Here is a 16939-nt window from a genome sequence, read left to right as displayed (position 1 = left end):
GAGCAAATGTTTTGAGAATGATGAGGGCAATGAACGTACAAATGTGCTTTACACAATTGATGTATGTATGGATTGTGATAAGAGTTGTATGGGCCCCTAATAAAACTATTAAAAAATATATTTATTGAGGGCAAAGAAAAAAGAAAATAACTCTATCACTGGATTTTCTCAGTTGCCTATGTGTTTTTGGAGTTACAAAGTATTCACAAGGCCAATAGTGAAAGTTTACCATCAACTTGACATTTTACACATTCATACTGAAACTCTTCACAGCCTCTCACAGTTTACACCAGCTGTGGCTGCTAAGTCCACCCAGTTACCATGTTCTTGCCCACACCAGACACTTTAAAATGCTGGTCTGTCTGCCTGGACCCTCTTTCCCAGAGCTTTCAGGTCTCAGTTTAAATTCACTCCTTTTAAAAGTGATCATCTTATCTAAGTGGCCTAAGTCCCTTTAAGCCTAATTATTCTCCACTGTTCTAATTACTCCACTTCCCTGGCTGCACCTGTCGCGAATAATAGTTATATATTCGCTGGGCTACTTTATCACCAGTGACAAGGACTCTGGTGATATACAGCAGAAATTTAAATGCAGAAGGAGAGAACTTCAATCCAGGGTTAATATGTCAAAAATAAACATGGAAATGGGTAAGGGAGGGTAGAAAGTAAACAAGAACACTGGGCTCTCTTCTCAGCCCTGACACAAAGCGCTGACTATGACCCTGGGGAAATGGCTAAGACCTGGGTGTCCTCGTTTGCAAAATGGAAGGTTCAGTAAACAACCTCAAGAGTACACTCCTTGACTCCTACATCAAGAACTAACAAGCAAAAGCAAACAAGGCAGGCTAGAATGACATGAACAGAAGCCAAATACCTGGATATTTAAAATAAGAACATCTTTCAACAATAATAAAGGACTAACATTAATAGTAAACACCAAAACAAACCCAAACCCACTGCCATCACACTGAGGCCAGCTCATCTCAACTGCAATGCAGCGGATTCTTTAAAATGGCTCTTCTGACTCTTTCTATTGCCACCAAATACCCTTCACTCCCGCACTGGTTTGGTTAAGAAGGTAGAGCACGACAAAGATGGGACTACACGACTCACTCAGCTGTGAGTGATTGTTCACATGTTAACTGTGATTGCCATCTTTCTGGATGTGAAATCAGTCATCTCAGAAGCAAGAGGGTGGACCTCACTATCAGCCAAAGAGCCAAGAGCAGGTTTTTCTTTCTTTCTTTCTTTCTTTTTAAATGAGCCTGATTATGCAGAACAGAGCTTGTCCATAGTTTTGAGAAAATAACCCTTTCAGTGTGCCAACACTTGGGTGCCTTTGACACCACGACCAGCAAATTACGTCAAGAGGTGTGGGACAGGATCTCCTCAATCCTGGGTATTCACGGGTTCCATCAATCATGCATAGGCATGGAGGCCCCAGTGGTTACTATAACGGACACTGGATCTTGAAGGGATCTAGCAGAGATCTAGCCCAAGGTTAGAAAAAGAGCCCTGTATAGCAGCTTGACTGTGGACTGATAGATGTGGCAGGTTGATGATTTTTTTATCATTTTATTGGGGGCTCATACAACTCTTATCACAATCCAGACATCCATCCATTGTGTGTCAAGTGCAGTTGTACATTTGTTGCCCTCATCATTCTCAAAACATTTTCTTTCTACTTGAGCCCTTGGTATTAGCTCATTTTCCCCCTCCCTCCCCGCCCCCCCTCCCTCATGAACCCTTGATAATTTATAAATTATTATTATTTTATTTTGTCATATTTTACACTGACTGACGTCTCCCTTCACCCACTTTTCTGTTGTCTGTCCCTCAGGGAGGACGAGTAGGTCCTTGTAATTGGTTCCCCCTTTCTACACTACTTTCTCTCCACCCTCCAGTGTCTAATTGATGTAAAATCACCAACCTACCAAGAGGTTAATGATTTTACATCAACTAGACACTCCTAGGTAGGAGTGGAGGCAAACCTGCCAATCAGGTTCCAGCCTGATGGGGGCGTGGCCTTCTCATAAGGCGGACCCTGGGAGAGAGAAGACCCCTTTTCCTGTCTCTCCCCATTCGCCTTCCTGCTTGCGGGCCACCTTGCTAGCTGCAGGAACCCTGCCATGTTTCCACCAACCTTGCACCCAGCGGCCTGTGACCTTCCTGCATTCTGCATTGTTGCATGTGGCTGCATGAGTCTGAAGAGGGTCTTAGAGACCAGTATCAATCACACTCAGGGACTTGAGTGAGACTGGGCTGGGATGCTTTCTTGATATTTAATTACTTCTTGATATAAAGTGTTTTCTTGTACATGTATATTAGTGTCACTGGATTTGTTTCTCTAGTCAACCCAGTCAAACACCCCAGGGGAGAAGAGCTGCAATTTCCCAAGACAGGTGACATCCCACAAAGTGACAGCCCATATCCGTAGAGGAGGGATCCAATGCAACAACTCCTGACTCAAGGAAGAATGGAGTTTGGGAGGAGAAAGGACCCACAGAGCAGGGATTCTGGGTGGTTACCACGGTTGATAATATCTGTAAATAAAAGTCCAGTGCTTCCTATAAGTGTTCAAAAACAATTCCTACTTCCAACTCTACGTGCCTCATGTGCAACTCAACTGAACAAGATGGACTTAGCAGCCAGGGTTGATAACTGGTACTGGTTCTCGTCCTACCAGTCTTGTGGCTGTTGGGAATCCAGGGACCACCCTTGAGACAATTTGTGCATGCAACATACTGATGTGATTTAAAGGACAGGCAACAAAATGGTGCAGATGATAAGAAACCGCTTCAATCAGGTTATTTTGGTAGGGATATAAATAGATATCAGGAGCCTTGATGGCGCAGCACATATGTGCTCCAGTGCTAATCTAACAGTTGCTAGTTTGAACAGTTGCTAGGTAGTTAGAACAGGGACCAGGGTGTCCACTGGACATGCTCAGAATCTTGGACTCCAGACCAAGAAGGGGTGGTGCACCTAGGTGGGCGTTACACCTGGATTGGCCCCATCTAGGCCAGGTGAGCTTAATTCAGCCAATGGGGTCAACCAGTACTGTGGACCACACCTCCCAATGGAGGGCCTGGAAAAGCCAGAACCCGGAGCCTATGGTCTCTCTTTTTTTTTTTCCCCAAGCTGCTCCTCTGGCCTCGGGACTCCAGGTTTGGGTGTGAAGTGCTGAGGGTGCCTGTGTAAGGCCTGAAGCTTCGTCTATCCTTTATAAAACTCATGTGGATCACAAGCCAGGCTTAGGAGTGAATTCTTCCTCATGGGAAGCCAAGGACCGAGGCATTTCTCACCTGAGAAGCCTAACCTTCTCTCAGCTGTTCCCTGAGAGAAGAAGCTACAAGCAGCCCCTGGAAAGATTAACAGGGCAGTTCTCCTCTGTTCCCTAGAGTTGCTACGAGTCAGAAAGGTCTCAAGAGCACACAGCATGCATTTTAAACTCCATGCCCATACATACAGAGGCTATTCCAATATTGTTAGAAGTTGAAGGGAACACAGAAGAGGGAGAAAAAGAAGAAACCAATCACCCACTTAAAAAAAAAAAAACTTATCAAAAGGGGAGAGAGAAATGAAATGTGGTTCACATTCGTACAACAGGATACTGTGCATACTTTCAAAGACAAAGACATCTCCATAGAGACTGGGGGAAGGCTGTCACCAGTAGGCAGTGACTGTTCCTGTGGTAACCGGAGGGACTGCATGAGAACGTGATCCAACTCAATCACCCAGGCTCAGAATTAAGGGTCTGGAGAGCCGACTCTGGTAGGAGAAGAGTCTCACACTTATGAGGTATAAATAAATCTTAATATACATTCTCATGACTGGACACAGTCCAATAACCCCCATAAAGGAGCTGTCATAAAGGAGCTACCATTTAAGATGAATCATTTCTGTGTCTGACTACTTCACAATGCCTGAAGGTTGTCTGTAGATAAAAGCAATCAGGTTCTAAAACCAACAGGGCTCAGGGGTCAACTAGCACTAGGTCAAGACAATGACTCACTTCATTGCTGGTTTATTACGTTACCTTTTATGAATTATCACCCATCATCTTTGTAATATGATAGCTATATAACGTGCATGCCTTATTAAAGATCTGTAAGCCCCACTACATATACCCATTGGAAAATACATTCTCTCTCGCAGTCCTGACATGGAATGAGGAGGCCCTGTGCCCCGCTGTTTGTCTGTCTGTCTTTAATATTTTCCACAATCACAGTCGCTCCTGAGGACCAGTTTGAATGTTGGGGAGCCCCTCACTCTGACATCTTCCTCCTTGATGAAGATTGCAGGATGCCTCTGTTCCTACTTCTCAGATGGCTCACTTTTATGTTCCCCAGAACGACAACACCGAGCAATCCCCAAGTTAGAGGCCTCTGCACGGAATTTGCATGCTCCTGCCCAGTCAATCACAGTGACTCCATAGGACAAAGGATAACTGGCCCCTGTGGGTTTCTGAGGCTGTAAATCTTTATGGGAGTAGATAGCTTCATCTTTCTCCTATGGAGCTGCTGGTGGATTCAAACTACTGACCTTTAGACTAGTAGCCCAATGAGTAACCCAGGTCACTATGAGTCAGAATCAACTGATAGCAATCTTTTCTTTTGTTTGGTTTTAAAATCAGTTCCTGGGAGGGGAAACACAAAGACTACCGAGAGCAGTGGGAAAAAGGAAGGCCTTCAGTGAGATGGATTGACACAGTGGCACAACAATGTGCTCAGGCAAAGGCACGCAGGGCGGGGCAGTGTTCCACTCTGTTACGTATGAGATCACTGTGCGCCGGACCCTACTCGGTGGCAGCAAACAACATGGACAGAAGAGCTACAGCACACAATTTCCCTTCCTCATAGCTATGTGAACGTGAGAAAGGAAACTCCTGTAAAGGGACGCACCCAGAAACTAGCGTTTCTAAAGACATGTGGTAAATAAAAATGAATAGAACTGAGTAAAATTTGAAATATGCAGTTATAGTTGGGAATTTCAGCCCTCTAATTCAGAGATCAACTAGAGAGAAAATCAATAAGGATTCAGAAAACTTGAACATCTCTATCACCCAACTAAGCCTAATTAAAGACTACAAAACACTAATTAATGGTTGTGACATACCTACAAGTCAAATTATTTTAAGTGTAGATGGAATAGGAGACCTGGTAGCACTGGGGGTTAAGCATTGAACTGCTAACTAAGGCATCATTGGATTCAACCCACCAACCACTCCATGAAACAAGAGACGAGGCATCCCAGTGCGCCAAGCCTTGAGGGAAACATACCAGCATGGAGCAGCAAACTAACAGGAAGGACTGGGGGCTCAATCCCAACGACAGTGACCTCTCCCCAGAAGAATACTCTACAGAGGACAACACTGAAAATGTGGCCCGGAGAGAGTGGTGGGTCTGGCCAGACCACGTGGGAGCGAGCTATGAGGGAGAGAGAGAACAAACTGCATCCTGCCTCACCAGGCCTCATGGACGGCATTCCTGCTCGGAGAGGGCCTCCCTGCACAGGGAGGACCACAGGGCAGGCCCACCCACATAACGTGACGGCCCCTCACTGACCCACAGTGCTACGGGGGCAGCACCAGAGACACAGTACGGGAACTGTGCCCACTCTGATCTCCCCAAACCGGGTGGTAACACGAAGGCAGCGCAATAGAGAAGCAAAAGGAGCAAAGCACCGAAGTCCCCAAGGAATCTCAAAAATAAGACTTCTGACTCGAGGGGGCAGGGCTTGGCAACTATCAGACCCAATCAGAAAACATTCTTAAGGGTCAGCAGACAGACCTGGAACTTGATCGGTTTTGTTTTTTTTACCCCATGTCTATCTATATATGATAGGCAGGACTTTGAAAATAACAGGACAAACAGTTCCAGGGGCACATGGAAGAGGAGGAGGCTGGGGAAAGGGAGGGGGGCACCAACAAACCCAGGGACAAGGGAACAACAAGACATCTAAAATCGATGGCGAGGAGGGCGTAGAATGCCTGGTGGGGTTCGATCAAGTGCAATATAGCAGAGGAATTACTGAGAGCCAAATGAAGGTCAAACATGACAGTGGGGCAGGAGGAAAGTAAAAGAAAATAGAGCAAAGAACTAGGAGGCAAAAGACATTTATAGAGGTATAAATATAGGTATGTATATATGTAAATAAATTAATATATAAGGATATGGATATAGGTCTATTTATAGTCATATATTCATATATTAAGTATTAAGCAGACAAACATTGGACCTCTAATCAAGTCCTCCCTCAATGCAAGAATACTTTATGCTAATAGCCAGGCATTCTATGAAGCTCACATTCCAAACATGATCGCTAGAGACAAAATGGGTGCATAAGCAACTGTGGTGAAGAATGCTGATGGTGCCTGGGTATCAAAAGATATAGCATATGGGGTCTTAAAGGCTTGCCGTTAAGCAGCAATCTAGAGAGATCAACAAAGCCCACATGGAAGAAGCACACAAGCTTATGTGATCATGAGGTGTTGAGGGAAAAGGTATTAAAAGTTCAAAAACAAGCAACCAAATCAGTGTGAAGGGGCGTGGATGAAGTGGAGACCCAGAACTCAACTGTAAGATAATTGGACAGTCCCTCCCATAAAGGCCATACAGAAGGGATGATAAATCCAGGGTGCAGTATAGCACTGAAGAACCACATAACTTCCTCTAGTTCTTTCATATTTCCTCCCCTTACTATTAAGATTTTTGTTTTATCATTCATCATATCAGATTTGCATAGATTCCTTTGTATATTTAAGATCATTCAATATATGAAAGCCAAGATAGATAACCCTTCAGAAACAGTAACAGGAGTAATGGTTCCCTGAGGGTATGGGAAGAGAGGGAGGAAAGGAGGAATTAGGGAGCAGAGAACATTGATGACTCTATAACACCATTGAATGGGATCGAACCACAGAATTGTATGTGAATGGATATATTGGATGTGTAGGCTATCGATAAGTAAGGGTTCCTGGGGCGTATAGAAAGGAGGGAGGGGATAAAATGGAACAGATATCAAGGAGTTCAAGAAGAAAGAAAATGTTTTAAAACGGATAATGGTAGCAGTTATGTACCAATACCTGATATGACTGAACTATGGAATGTTATGATATCAGTAAGAGCTCCCCCAAGAAAATCATTTTTTTAAATAAAACTTCCATCTTTAGACTCATATAGCTTTTCATTTTCCATTTCTAAAGCCATATCTTTCTCTCAAGGATCAGCTGGTGGTTTTGAACTACTGACCTTGAATATCACAGCCCAATTCATAACCTCTACACTACCAGGGGTCCTTGCCCAGAACTTCCACCTTTAGAAGATGGAAAAACAACAACAAATTACACCCCGTAAGCAGAAGGAAGAAATTAATAAAAACAAACACCAAAGGAAACAAGAAACTCTTGAAACCCAAAGTTTGCTCAAAGTTCACCAGAACAAACATAAATTTCTAATAAAAAATGAAAGAGGGGCATCACTACAGACCTTAAAGAAATGGGTAAAAATGAGTATTAACAGTAATATAAGACCACTAGCCCTCGCTGTACACAAATGTAATAATCTGCCATTGATATATAATTATTTGTATGATAATAACAAGCACGACACCAAGTTGCTTGCTACTCAAGAGACAGGGTCCATAGGCATCGCCTGGACAATGTGGGTGGTTGGGAGACCTGCAGCCTACGCCTAGAATGTCGTACAGGAGAAAATACGCTTCAAGAAGTCCCTTATCCACTTCAAACTAAAAAAATCATCTCCAACATAGCGTTAAGAGAAGGAAATCTTAATTCTTTGAGAGTTGAAACAGACTTTCATCGAATATCTCTACAGCAGCGGCTCTCAACCTGTGGGTTGCGACCCTTTGGGGGTCAAAAGATCCTTTCACAGGGGTCGCCCAATTCATAACAGTAGCAAAATTACAGTGATGAAGTAGCAATGAAAATAATTGTATGGTTCGAGGGTCACCACAGCATGAGGAACGTCATTAGGAAGGTTGAGAACCACTGCCCTACAGTAATAAGGACAAAGAAAAATATCTGAAGAAAGCAGTAACAGACAACTCTGGGTGTCAAATGTCTACATTTTGTTCACTCACACTTTATAAAGCTTCTACCATTGCTCTTTTCAATAATATCTAAAGATAGAAAAGAGGGTAAGTGAGGCTCCTGAATCGCAGTTCTAAAACGAAATGTTTCACAGAAAAGGGTGGGGATGCTTCCAATGGCTTATGGTTTCCAACCTTTTCAAGTCAAGGTGAGCACAGAAAATCACATTTCAATGACACCCAAGGGGTGATAAACTGAAGAGGCTGCTAAAAGCTAATGGTAACCTGCCTGCACTCAGGTCTTGAAGGGCTTGCCCAGCCACTAAAGGGCTGATAGGATCTCAACATCCCATTCTAGGCAACCTGCTGCTTAGCAACTGTGAAGCTCTACTTCACAGTAGCTTATAACCAGAAACATGAGAAGAATCTCGAGTAACACAGCTCAAAAAACGTGTAAGTTCTGTGCTATAATTAGGTCCTTATTCAAGCTAGGAACGGAGGACTGAATTACTATTTATGGCCAGGAAGCAGAGCCAAAACACGCTGCAATTCACATTTATAACACTCTCAAATGGCAGATCTTTTATACAACAATAATTGAAAAATATAAAAGTAGAACCAAATAGCTCCTATTTCAGTTTGCAGACTGTGCAATATGTAGCCCCAAAATGCATTAGCCACAACCTGGCTCCTTTACTCCAGGCATACACATGAAATATCATTTGGCATATGGGACTTATTCACATCAAGAGGAGTCAGATAATAAGCAAATGATCATTACTTCCCATTACATGGAATGGGAAGAAGCCATTAATACGGCATTAAGATCATAAATTCATACATTCAGAAGCCAACAAATAAAACATTAGTTCTCACAGCATTATTATCTCATCCATTCTGCCACATTAACTGTACACATTAAAAACTCTAGTAATTTTATAATCTGTTTGAAATATAGATGGTTAAGATTCCCATTTTCATACAAAGTTGCACATTTCTCAGTTTACTTACTAGCTAAGAGCAGGTGTCTAACTCCAAATCTCAAAAGAACCCTATCTGTCTGCATCACCCCAACATTCTAAGTGTGCTCCTTAAAAGGCTCGGGTTCCCTCAGCTTTCACTCCAGAAAAAAGCAGCATGAAGAAAAAGCCAGTTAAATGCCCACACACCCCACTTCCTTCTTGATTCTTACCCAGTATTTAAGCTGGCTCTGCTCTATTCCAATAAGCACTGGTAAGAAAACTTCAGAAATACCAAAATCTCAAGCTTTTAGCTATTTCACACTTAAACAAAACTCCCCTTTCTAATATTCTCAAGAAGATACTAAGCAAATGCGGTGAAGAAAGCTGATGGTGCCTGGCTATCAAAAGACACAGCGTCTGGGGTCTTAAAGGCTTGCAGGTAAACAAGCGGCCATCTGGCTCAGAAGCAACAACACCCACATGGAAGAAGCACACCAGCCTGTGTGATCACGAGGTGTCAAAGGGATCAGGTATCGGGCATCATCAGAACAAAAAATCCTATCATAGTGAATGAGGTGGGGAGCGTGGAGTGGAGACCCAAAGCCCATTTGTAGGCCACTGGACATCCCCTTTCAGAAAGGTCTCAGGGAGGAAACGAGCCAGTCAGGGTACAATGTAGCAACGATGAAACATAAACTTTCCTCTAGTCCCTAAATGCTTCCTCCTCCACTATCATGATCCCAATTCTACCTTACAAATCTGGCTAGACCAGAGGATGTACACTGGAACAGATAGGAACTGAAACACAGGGAATCCAGGTTGGATGATCCCTTCAGGACCAGTGGTGTGAGTGGCAATACTAGGAGCGTGGAGGGAGGGTGGGTTGGAAAGGGGGAACCTATTACAAGGATCTGATGTGACCTCCTCCCTGGGGACAGACAACAGAAAAGTGGGTGAAGGGAGACCTCAGACAGGGCAAGATATGACAAAATAATAATTTATAAACTATCAAGGGTTCATGAGAGAGGGGGGAACCGGGAGGGATGGGGAAAAATGAGGAGCTGATGCCAGGGGCTTAGGTGGAGAGCAAATGTTTTGAGAATGATGTAGGCAATGAATATACAAGTGTGATTTACACAACTGATGTATGTATGGATTGTGATAAGAGTTGTATGAGCCCCTAATAAAACGTTTAAAAAAAAAAGATACTAAGCAAGCAGAGAAGGGGCATCTTATCTACTCTTATTCTTCCCATAATGGTATACAGGCACATATGCGTGTACATTAAAAATAAAATGCATTAACATAGTGACAATTAGTCAACTATTTACACACATATCACACTGTACCATTCCAACCAAATACACTGCCATACAAGTCCATTTCTACTCATAGCAACGCTATGTCGAGTTTCTGAGGTGGCAAATCATGGAGGCAGCAGATGGTCTCATCTTTCTCCCTTGCATTACAACATTACATACATATATACATATACATATATACATATACATCTATAGCCATCAAGGCAATGCTGACTCCGTGACCCCCCTGTGGGTTTCCTAGACTGTAACTGTTTATGGAAGTGGAAAACCCAGTCTTTCTCCCGAGGAGCTGCCGGTGGTTTCGAACTGCCAACGATGTGGATCGAAGTCCAACTGTTAACCACTACACCACCAGGGCTCCTGGTAAGCAACATATTAGAGAAACCAATGAAACCAGTTAAGAATTTTAACTTAGCTGAATACTCATATTGGTCCTTGCTTATAATTAGTTAATACCTATTATGACTCTTAAAAAATATTATAGTGATTATAGCTTTGAAATTTAATTTTTAAGAATATTTTAGAAAAAACTCTTACCTTGACATTTCCCAATAATTGACGTAAAATCATCCTTTGCAGACCTGCAAAAGATACACAAAATTAAAAGAACTACACCGTAGCAACACTCAAAGAATGTGCAGGATAGTGTTGTTGTTTGGCTGTTGAAATGGTCCCAACTCAATGCAGCCCTCCGTACAAATGAAAAACGGGCTAGTCAGGTATCATGTCCACAATGGCTATGTCTGAGCACACTGGTGGGCCCTCCTTTTCACTGCTCTCCTTGATGCAACACGATGTCCTTCTCCGGGGCCTGATCCTGCCTGAACACACGTCCAAAGTCTGTGAGATGAAGTCTCGCCAACTCTTCTAAGGAGCATTCTGACTGTACTTCTTCCAAGACAGATCAGTTCACTCTTCAGCACCAACACCAACACCGTGATTTCAGTGCCTCGATTCTTCCTTCCTGTCTTCCTGAATCACTACCTAGCTTTCGCATGCGTATTTGGTGCTTGGAAACACCATGATGCCTTCGGTCAGGCACATCTTATTCCTCAAAGTGTCGTCTTAGAGCGGTCTTTTGTAGCAGATATTTGCCCAATACAATATGCCCTTTAATTTCTTGACAACTGCTTCCATGGGTATGGATTTGGACCCAAATAAAATGAAATCCTTGGCAATGTAATCATAGCCTTTTCATAAAATATAAATGGCCAGTCCCCAGTTCAAAAGGCTCTGATTCAGTACATCTGGAATGGAGACCGCCATGGATAGGAAATTGTGTGTGTCCCAAAAAAAAATGTATCTTGAAGGTGTAATCCTTCAAACTGCAGAGGTGGTCCTGCTTGAAAACAGAGTTTTCCTAACGTTATATTAATAAGGTCACACCGGTGTTTACTGCATTCTAAACTACACTACTCTGAGTAACAAAAGGGGCAGAATGGACAAAGATGTATTCACAGGAACATTAAAGATCTCTAGTACACATTGAAAGCTTGGAGAGAGGTACCCAGAATTAATTTCCATCACTAAGACTCTAACTTGGTCTGGTTTGTCTGCCAACGTCGGGGAAAGATGAATCTCCACTCTTTGAAGCCACCACCTGGTAGTACTGTTACCACAGCCTGAGAAACACGGGCGGGCCCAAGAAGAAGCTCCGTGGCTCTTAACTAAGGATCACTGGCCTCCATCTCATGTTATAAAATTTTCATCATCTAGTAAAAATATAACCTTATTTAAATAAATCCATACACATTCGTAGGTAACCAAATTTATTACCAGGAAGCCTTGGTGGTACAGCCAACTGCTGGATGTCCAATATGCCAGCAGCAGAGACCAACACTAAGTCCAAAATATGGGACCATCCTTCAAGGACATTAACCACCAACTTGGCAGGTTCATGACGTAACATCAGTTCCATCATGGAAATGGAAGGGTTTTGTCCTCCGTGGAATGGACACTACGGCTTCAGATGTGCCTTCCCTGCACGCAAAGCTTCTGCCATTCATGGACTTAGAGAACTCCTTACCCACCAGGACGGTGTCCTACGCAGCATCACCTCAGATCAAGGGACTTCACCTCACAGCTAACGAAGTGTGGCCCGTGCTCATGGAATCCACTGGTCTTACCATGTTTCCCATCATCCTGAAGCAGCTGGCTTGAGAGAACAATGAAGTGGACACAATTACAGCTCCAGCTCAAAGGGATAAACTTTCAGGATAAGGAAAATGTTCTCCAGGAAGCTACAGGTGCTCTAAACTAGCCATCGATCTATGATATGAAATGGCACCAAGAAGTGGCACCTCTCATCATTATTAATCTCAGTGAGCCATTCACAACTCTCTTGCTTCCAGCCCCTATATTGTTCAGGTCTGGAGCTCATAGTTCCAAAGGGAGGAATACTCCCACCTAGAGACACAGCACTGATTCAACTGAACTCGCAGTTAAGCATGCCCCCTGACCACTACCGGCGCCTCACTGCTCTGGATCAGCAGGCAAAGAAGGGTGTGACTGTATTGAGTGCTAAGACTGATCCAGATTACTGTGGAAAAAATGGATTAGTATTACATAATGGAGCTAAAGAAGAGTATGTCTGGAATCCAGGGGATTCCTTAAGCCAGCTCTCAGTACTACCATGTCTGAGGATTAAAGTAAATGGTAAACCACAGCACCCAAATTCTGACTTGACTACTACTGGCCTCTTCAGGAATGAAGGTTTGAGCAAAGAATGACAAGTGGCTGAGGTACTTGCTGAAGGAAAAGGGAATAAGGAGTGGGTAATGGAAGGAAGTAATTCTAAATACCAGTGACAGAAACGTGACCAGTTGCAGAACTGAGGACTATAATAGTTATATTTCCTCTTTCTATGTATGCATCAAATATTTGTTTTGTTCATTTACACAACGTAAGATGTAAATAGGGTTAGTTTAGTTGTACTCAGGAAAGTTTGATCAAGTTAGGTGCAAGTATAACTTCATTAATGTCCTTGGTTAGAAATTATGTACAATTAAAAGAGATGTGCACAGGTGCCAAATTGACATGGGTAGACTGTGATCGTTAAGTTTTATGTCAACTTGGCTAGACCATAATTCTCATGATGTGATCTCACATAATGTAATCAACTCCCGGGTGGCCTCCTCTGTGAGCTGTCACGCAGTTATTGGAATAAGGTGGAAGGCTACCCACTTCATCTGATCACAGTTTTCATCTAATGGAAAGGAAGCGCTGAGGGTGTGACCCTGTAGGGAAGCTGGCTCACTTCTTTATGCTGGTCTAGATTCTGCATCGACTGGGTCATCGACGCCTCACCCCTGGGAGCCACCAGTGGCCTGCTGACTTTGGGTTCATCCAACTCTACAGCCTGGAGCCTGACTTGCTGACCTAGGGTTCACCTGCCTCTCCCTCCACCAACCTGTGGCTCCTGCTTCCCAGCTTGTTGGCCCCGGCAGCTACTAGAAGGAAAAACCTCTACCTTAACATCTGACCCACAAATTTGAACACAACTGAACTTAACAAAATCTACAATTGTGTAAGCCACTCTCCGGATATAAAATTGTGCATGTGTGTATGTGTCTGTGTTTCTGACTGGCTTTGCTTTTCTAGGGAACTCAGCCTAACATGAGCAAAATATTTAATACAAGTTCTTTTTTCTTGTCTTGTCTTTTTTTTCCCCAATAAACTGGACAGGTCATAAAAATCTCAAAGTTTAATAAAAGGATTAAATGAGATATGTTCAAATCAACTCAATGGCAATGAGTTTGAGTTTTTGAGATCTCAGTAAATGTCCATTACTTGTATGCTTAATATGCCTACCTAATAATAGCTGGAAAACAGAAAGGAGGGAAATACAAATTTGGTTTTACCCAACTTGACAGAACTTACTTACTTAGAAAAATTAAGCAAACTTGGGTAGAAATTTGTATATGCCATTTTATAAAGTCTTTCCGTTGGATTCTCTGATAGTTTCTAGTTAATTCCTAAGTTTATAATAAACTTTAATGATAAGAAAGTAGTACTTCACTACTTAGGAAAGAAAGAACATATATTAGCCACTTATACTCCATAGCCAGGTTCTGTTGCTGGGCCACAAATTAAAGCAGCAATTCACAATAAGTCATTGTTTATCTACGGGCAAACTCAAGTTAAGTAATGTACTGTGTATTAGGTTACATAATTAGTGTCATTTCCATCTATTATAAAAGTAAAACGAGAAAACAGCAGCCCTGGTGCTGGCTTGCAAAAGGCAAAGGCATCTCTAAAAATTAAATTATGTCTCGATTTTCCATTTTCACTTCTCAAAAACATTTATCTATAACTTTGTTTATGACCTCAGATAACCTCAGAGATGACATTTCAGTTTCAATCCAATCCATAAACACTTAGCTGCTTAAGTAATGCCTACTGGTGTCTTTTGCAGATGACAGGGCAATTCCCTCCTGTCCTGCAGGTGACTGGGCAACAGAAAGTCAGACCCAGTGGACAAAAAAAGGGTCTGGGAGGGACGGTTGGTCCAGAAGCTTGGCGGACAGAGGCCTGTCTGACGTCTGCCGTGGGCACCCTAGGGCAGATGTGGGGTTGGCTTCCCTTGCCCCTTCGTGTGGCCAGAACCAGATGCGGCCCTCACACCATTCTTCAAGCATTCGACTCCTTAAGAACTCTCCACACGTGATCACACTATCAACAGCAACGGGAACAATTAGGAAAACAACTAGGCAGGGGTTCTGGAAGAGGAGGATGAGGAAGGCCACACGGGGTGGGGGAGTGGGGGGGGGTATTCAGCATCATTAATGGGACGCTGTTGAAATGGTCTGTGTTGTGCTGTGTCTGCTCTCAAGAACCAAATAAATATGACTATATGGTAAAAATCCATTTACAGGGTCTATAAAACCTTGGTCAAATTCTATATCCTAGGCTTGATTTCAATCTCCATTCCCACATGCACCCCCGGCCTTTAACAGCTAAAATCACTCGATTAATATTCTTCTTTCATTAGAAAATATGGGATTAAGTTTTTACTATTAGCTACCACTTATGTCATACCAAAAGCACATTTCCAAAAAGTACATTTCACATAACTACAGCAAGCCAAATATTGTTCTGGTGAACAGTAGAAGTTCAAAACTTAGCCAGTTGTTAATGATACTCTTTAAAAACAGTAGGACTTGCCTAGAACAGTATTGTCAAAATAAGTAACGTAGTTATAAATGGCTGTCATTACTGTCAAACATTTCTACCCTCAAAAGTTGTAAGGTGGATCAGAAAGCCTCCCCTTTGAAACTGGTGCCCAGACGTGATAAACTCTGTCTACTCCCCAGAAAGCTCAGTTCTTCTTGGATACAATAAGTTTCAAAAACAGCAGGCTAAAAGCAATGTGATAACAGCCAAATTTTCACTACTACTGTCGAAAATGGTACAAATTTTGTGGCTGTATGTAGGCATCCTAAAAATTGCCTCATAGTCCTTTTAAGAAACAAATATTAAGTATTACATGGAAAAAATTATTAACCCTCAATATTAGATCTTTAACTAAGTCCCTACATAGAATAATGGCCTCCACCCTTGGCCAGTAGCCAAAAGGCTGGCAGTTAAGATGTTCCTCAGAACAAAGGCCCAGCAACCTACACATGCACACACACACACACACACACACACACACACAATCCGCCACGAAAGCCCAGGGAGCATGGTTTGACTCTACATGCACACACGTATGCACAGCCATGAAAACCCAGGGAGCATGGCTGGACTCTACTTGCGCACACGCACACACACACACACACACACACACACACACACACACACACAATCCGCCATGAAAGCCCAGGGAGCATGGTTGGACTCTACATGCACATGCGCACACGCGCATACACGCGCGCACACAATCAGCCATGAAAACCCAGGGAGCATGGCTGGACTCTACTTGCGCACACGCACACACACACACAATCCGCCATGAAAGCCCAGGGAGCATGGTTGGACTCTACATGCGCACGCACGCGCACACACGCACACATCAGCCATGAAAGCCCAGGGAGCATGGTTGGACTCTACATACATGCGCACGCGCGCACACACACACACACACACACACACACACATCAGCCATGAAAGCTCAGGGAGCATGGTTGGACTCTACATGCGCACGCGCGCACGCGCGCACACACACACACACACACACACACACACATCAGCCATGGAAGCCCAGGGAGCATGGTTGGACTCTACGTGCACACACACACACACACACACACACACGAGCACACACGCACACACACATCAGCCATGGAAGCCCAGGGATCAGGGTTGGACTCTACATGCGCACACACACACACACACATAACATCAGCCATGGAAGCCCAGGGATCAGGGTTGGACTCTACATGCGCACACACGCACGCGCACACACGCACACAAGCACACGCACACACACACACACACACACATCAGCCATGGAAGCCCAGGGAGCAGGGTTGGACTCTACATGCACGCACACGCACACACGCACACACACACACATACATCAGCCATGGAAGCCCAGGGATCAGGGTTGGACTCTACATGCGCACACACGCACACGCACACACATCAGCCATGGAAGCCCAGGGA

The 16939-nt window shown here is 43.5% G+C and overlaps 1 protein-coding gene across 1 annotated transcript in view; it reads right to left on the bottom strand.

Annotated features, from left to right (window-relative positions):
- The window catches only part of NBAS (NBAS subunit of NRZ tethering complex), a gene marked incomplete at its 5' end in the record, with an annotated part of 394305 nt that overhangs the window by 365752 nt on the left and 11614 nt on the right, over positions 1–16939 (bottom strand). Inside the window, one exon of the mRNA XM_045286598.1 lies at positions 10874–10917. Coding sequence (XP_045142533.1) covers positions 10874–10917 — 44 coding nt within the window. The remainder of the gene's footprint in view (positions 1–10873; positions 10918–16939) is intronic.

Source organism: Echinops telfairi, unplaced genomic scaffold (assembly GCF_000313985.2).
Source record: "Echinops telfairi isolate 266 unplaced genomic scaffold, ASM31398v2 ScPeMD7_9;HRSCAF=40, whole genome shotgun sequence".
NCBI lineage: Eukaryota > Metazoa > Chordata > Mammalia > Afrosoricida > Tenrecidae > Echinops > Echinops telfairi.
The sequence above is the reverse complement of the archived record's forward strand: the minus strand, read 5'-3'. Positions and strand labels throughout refer to the sequence as shown.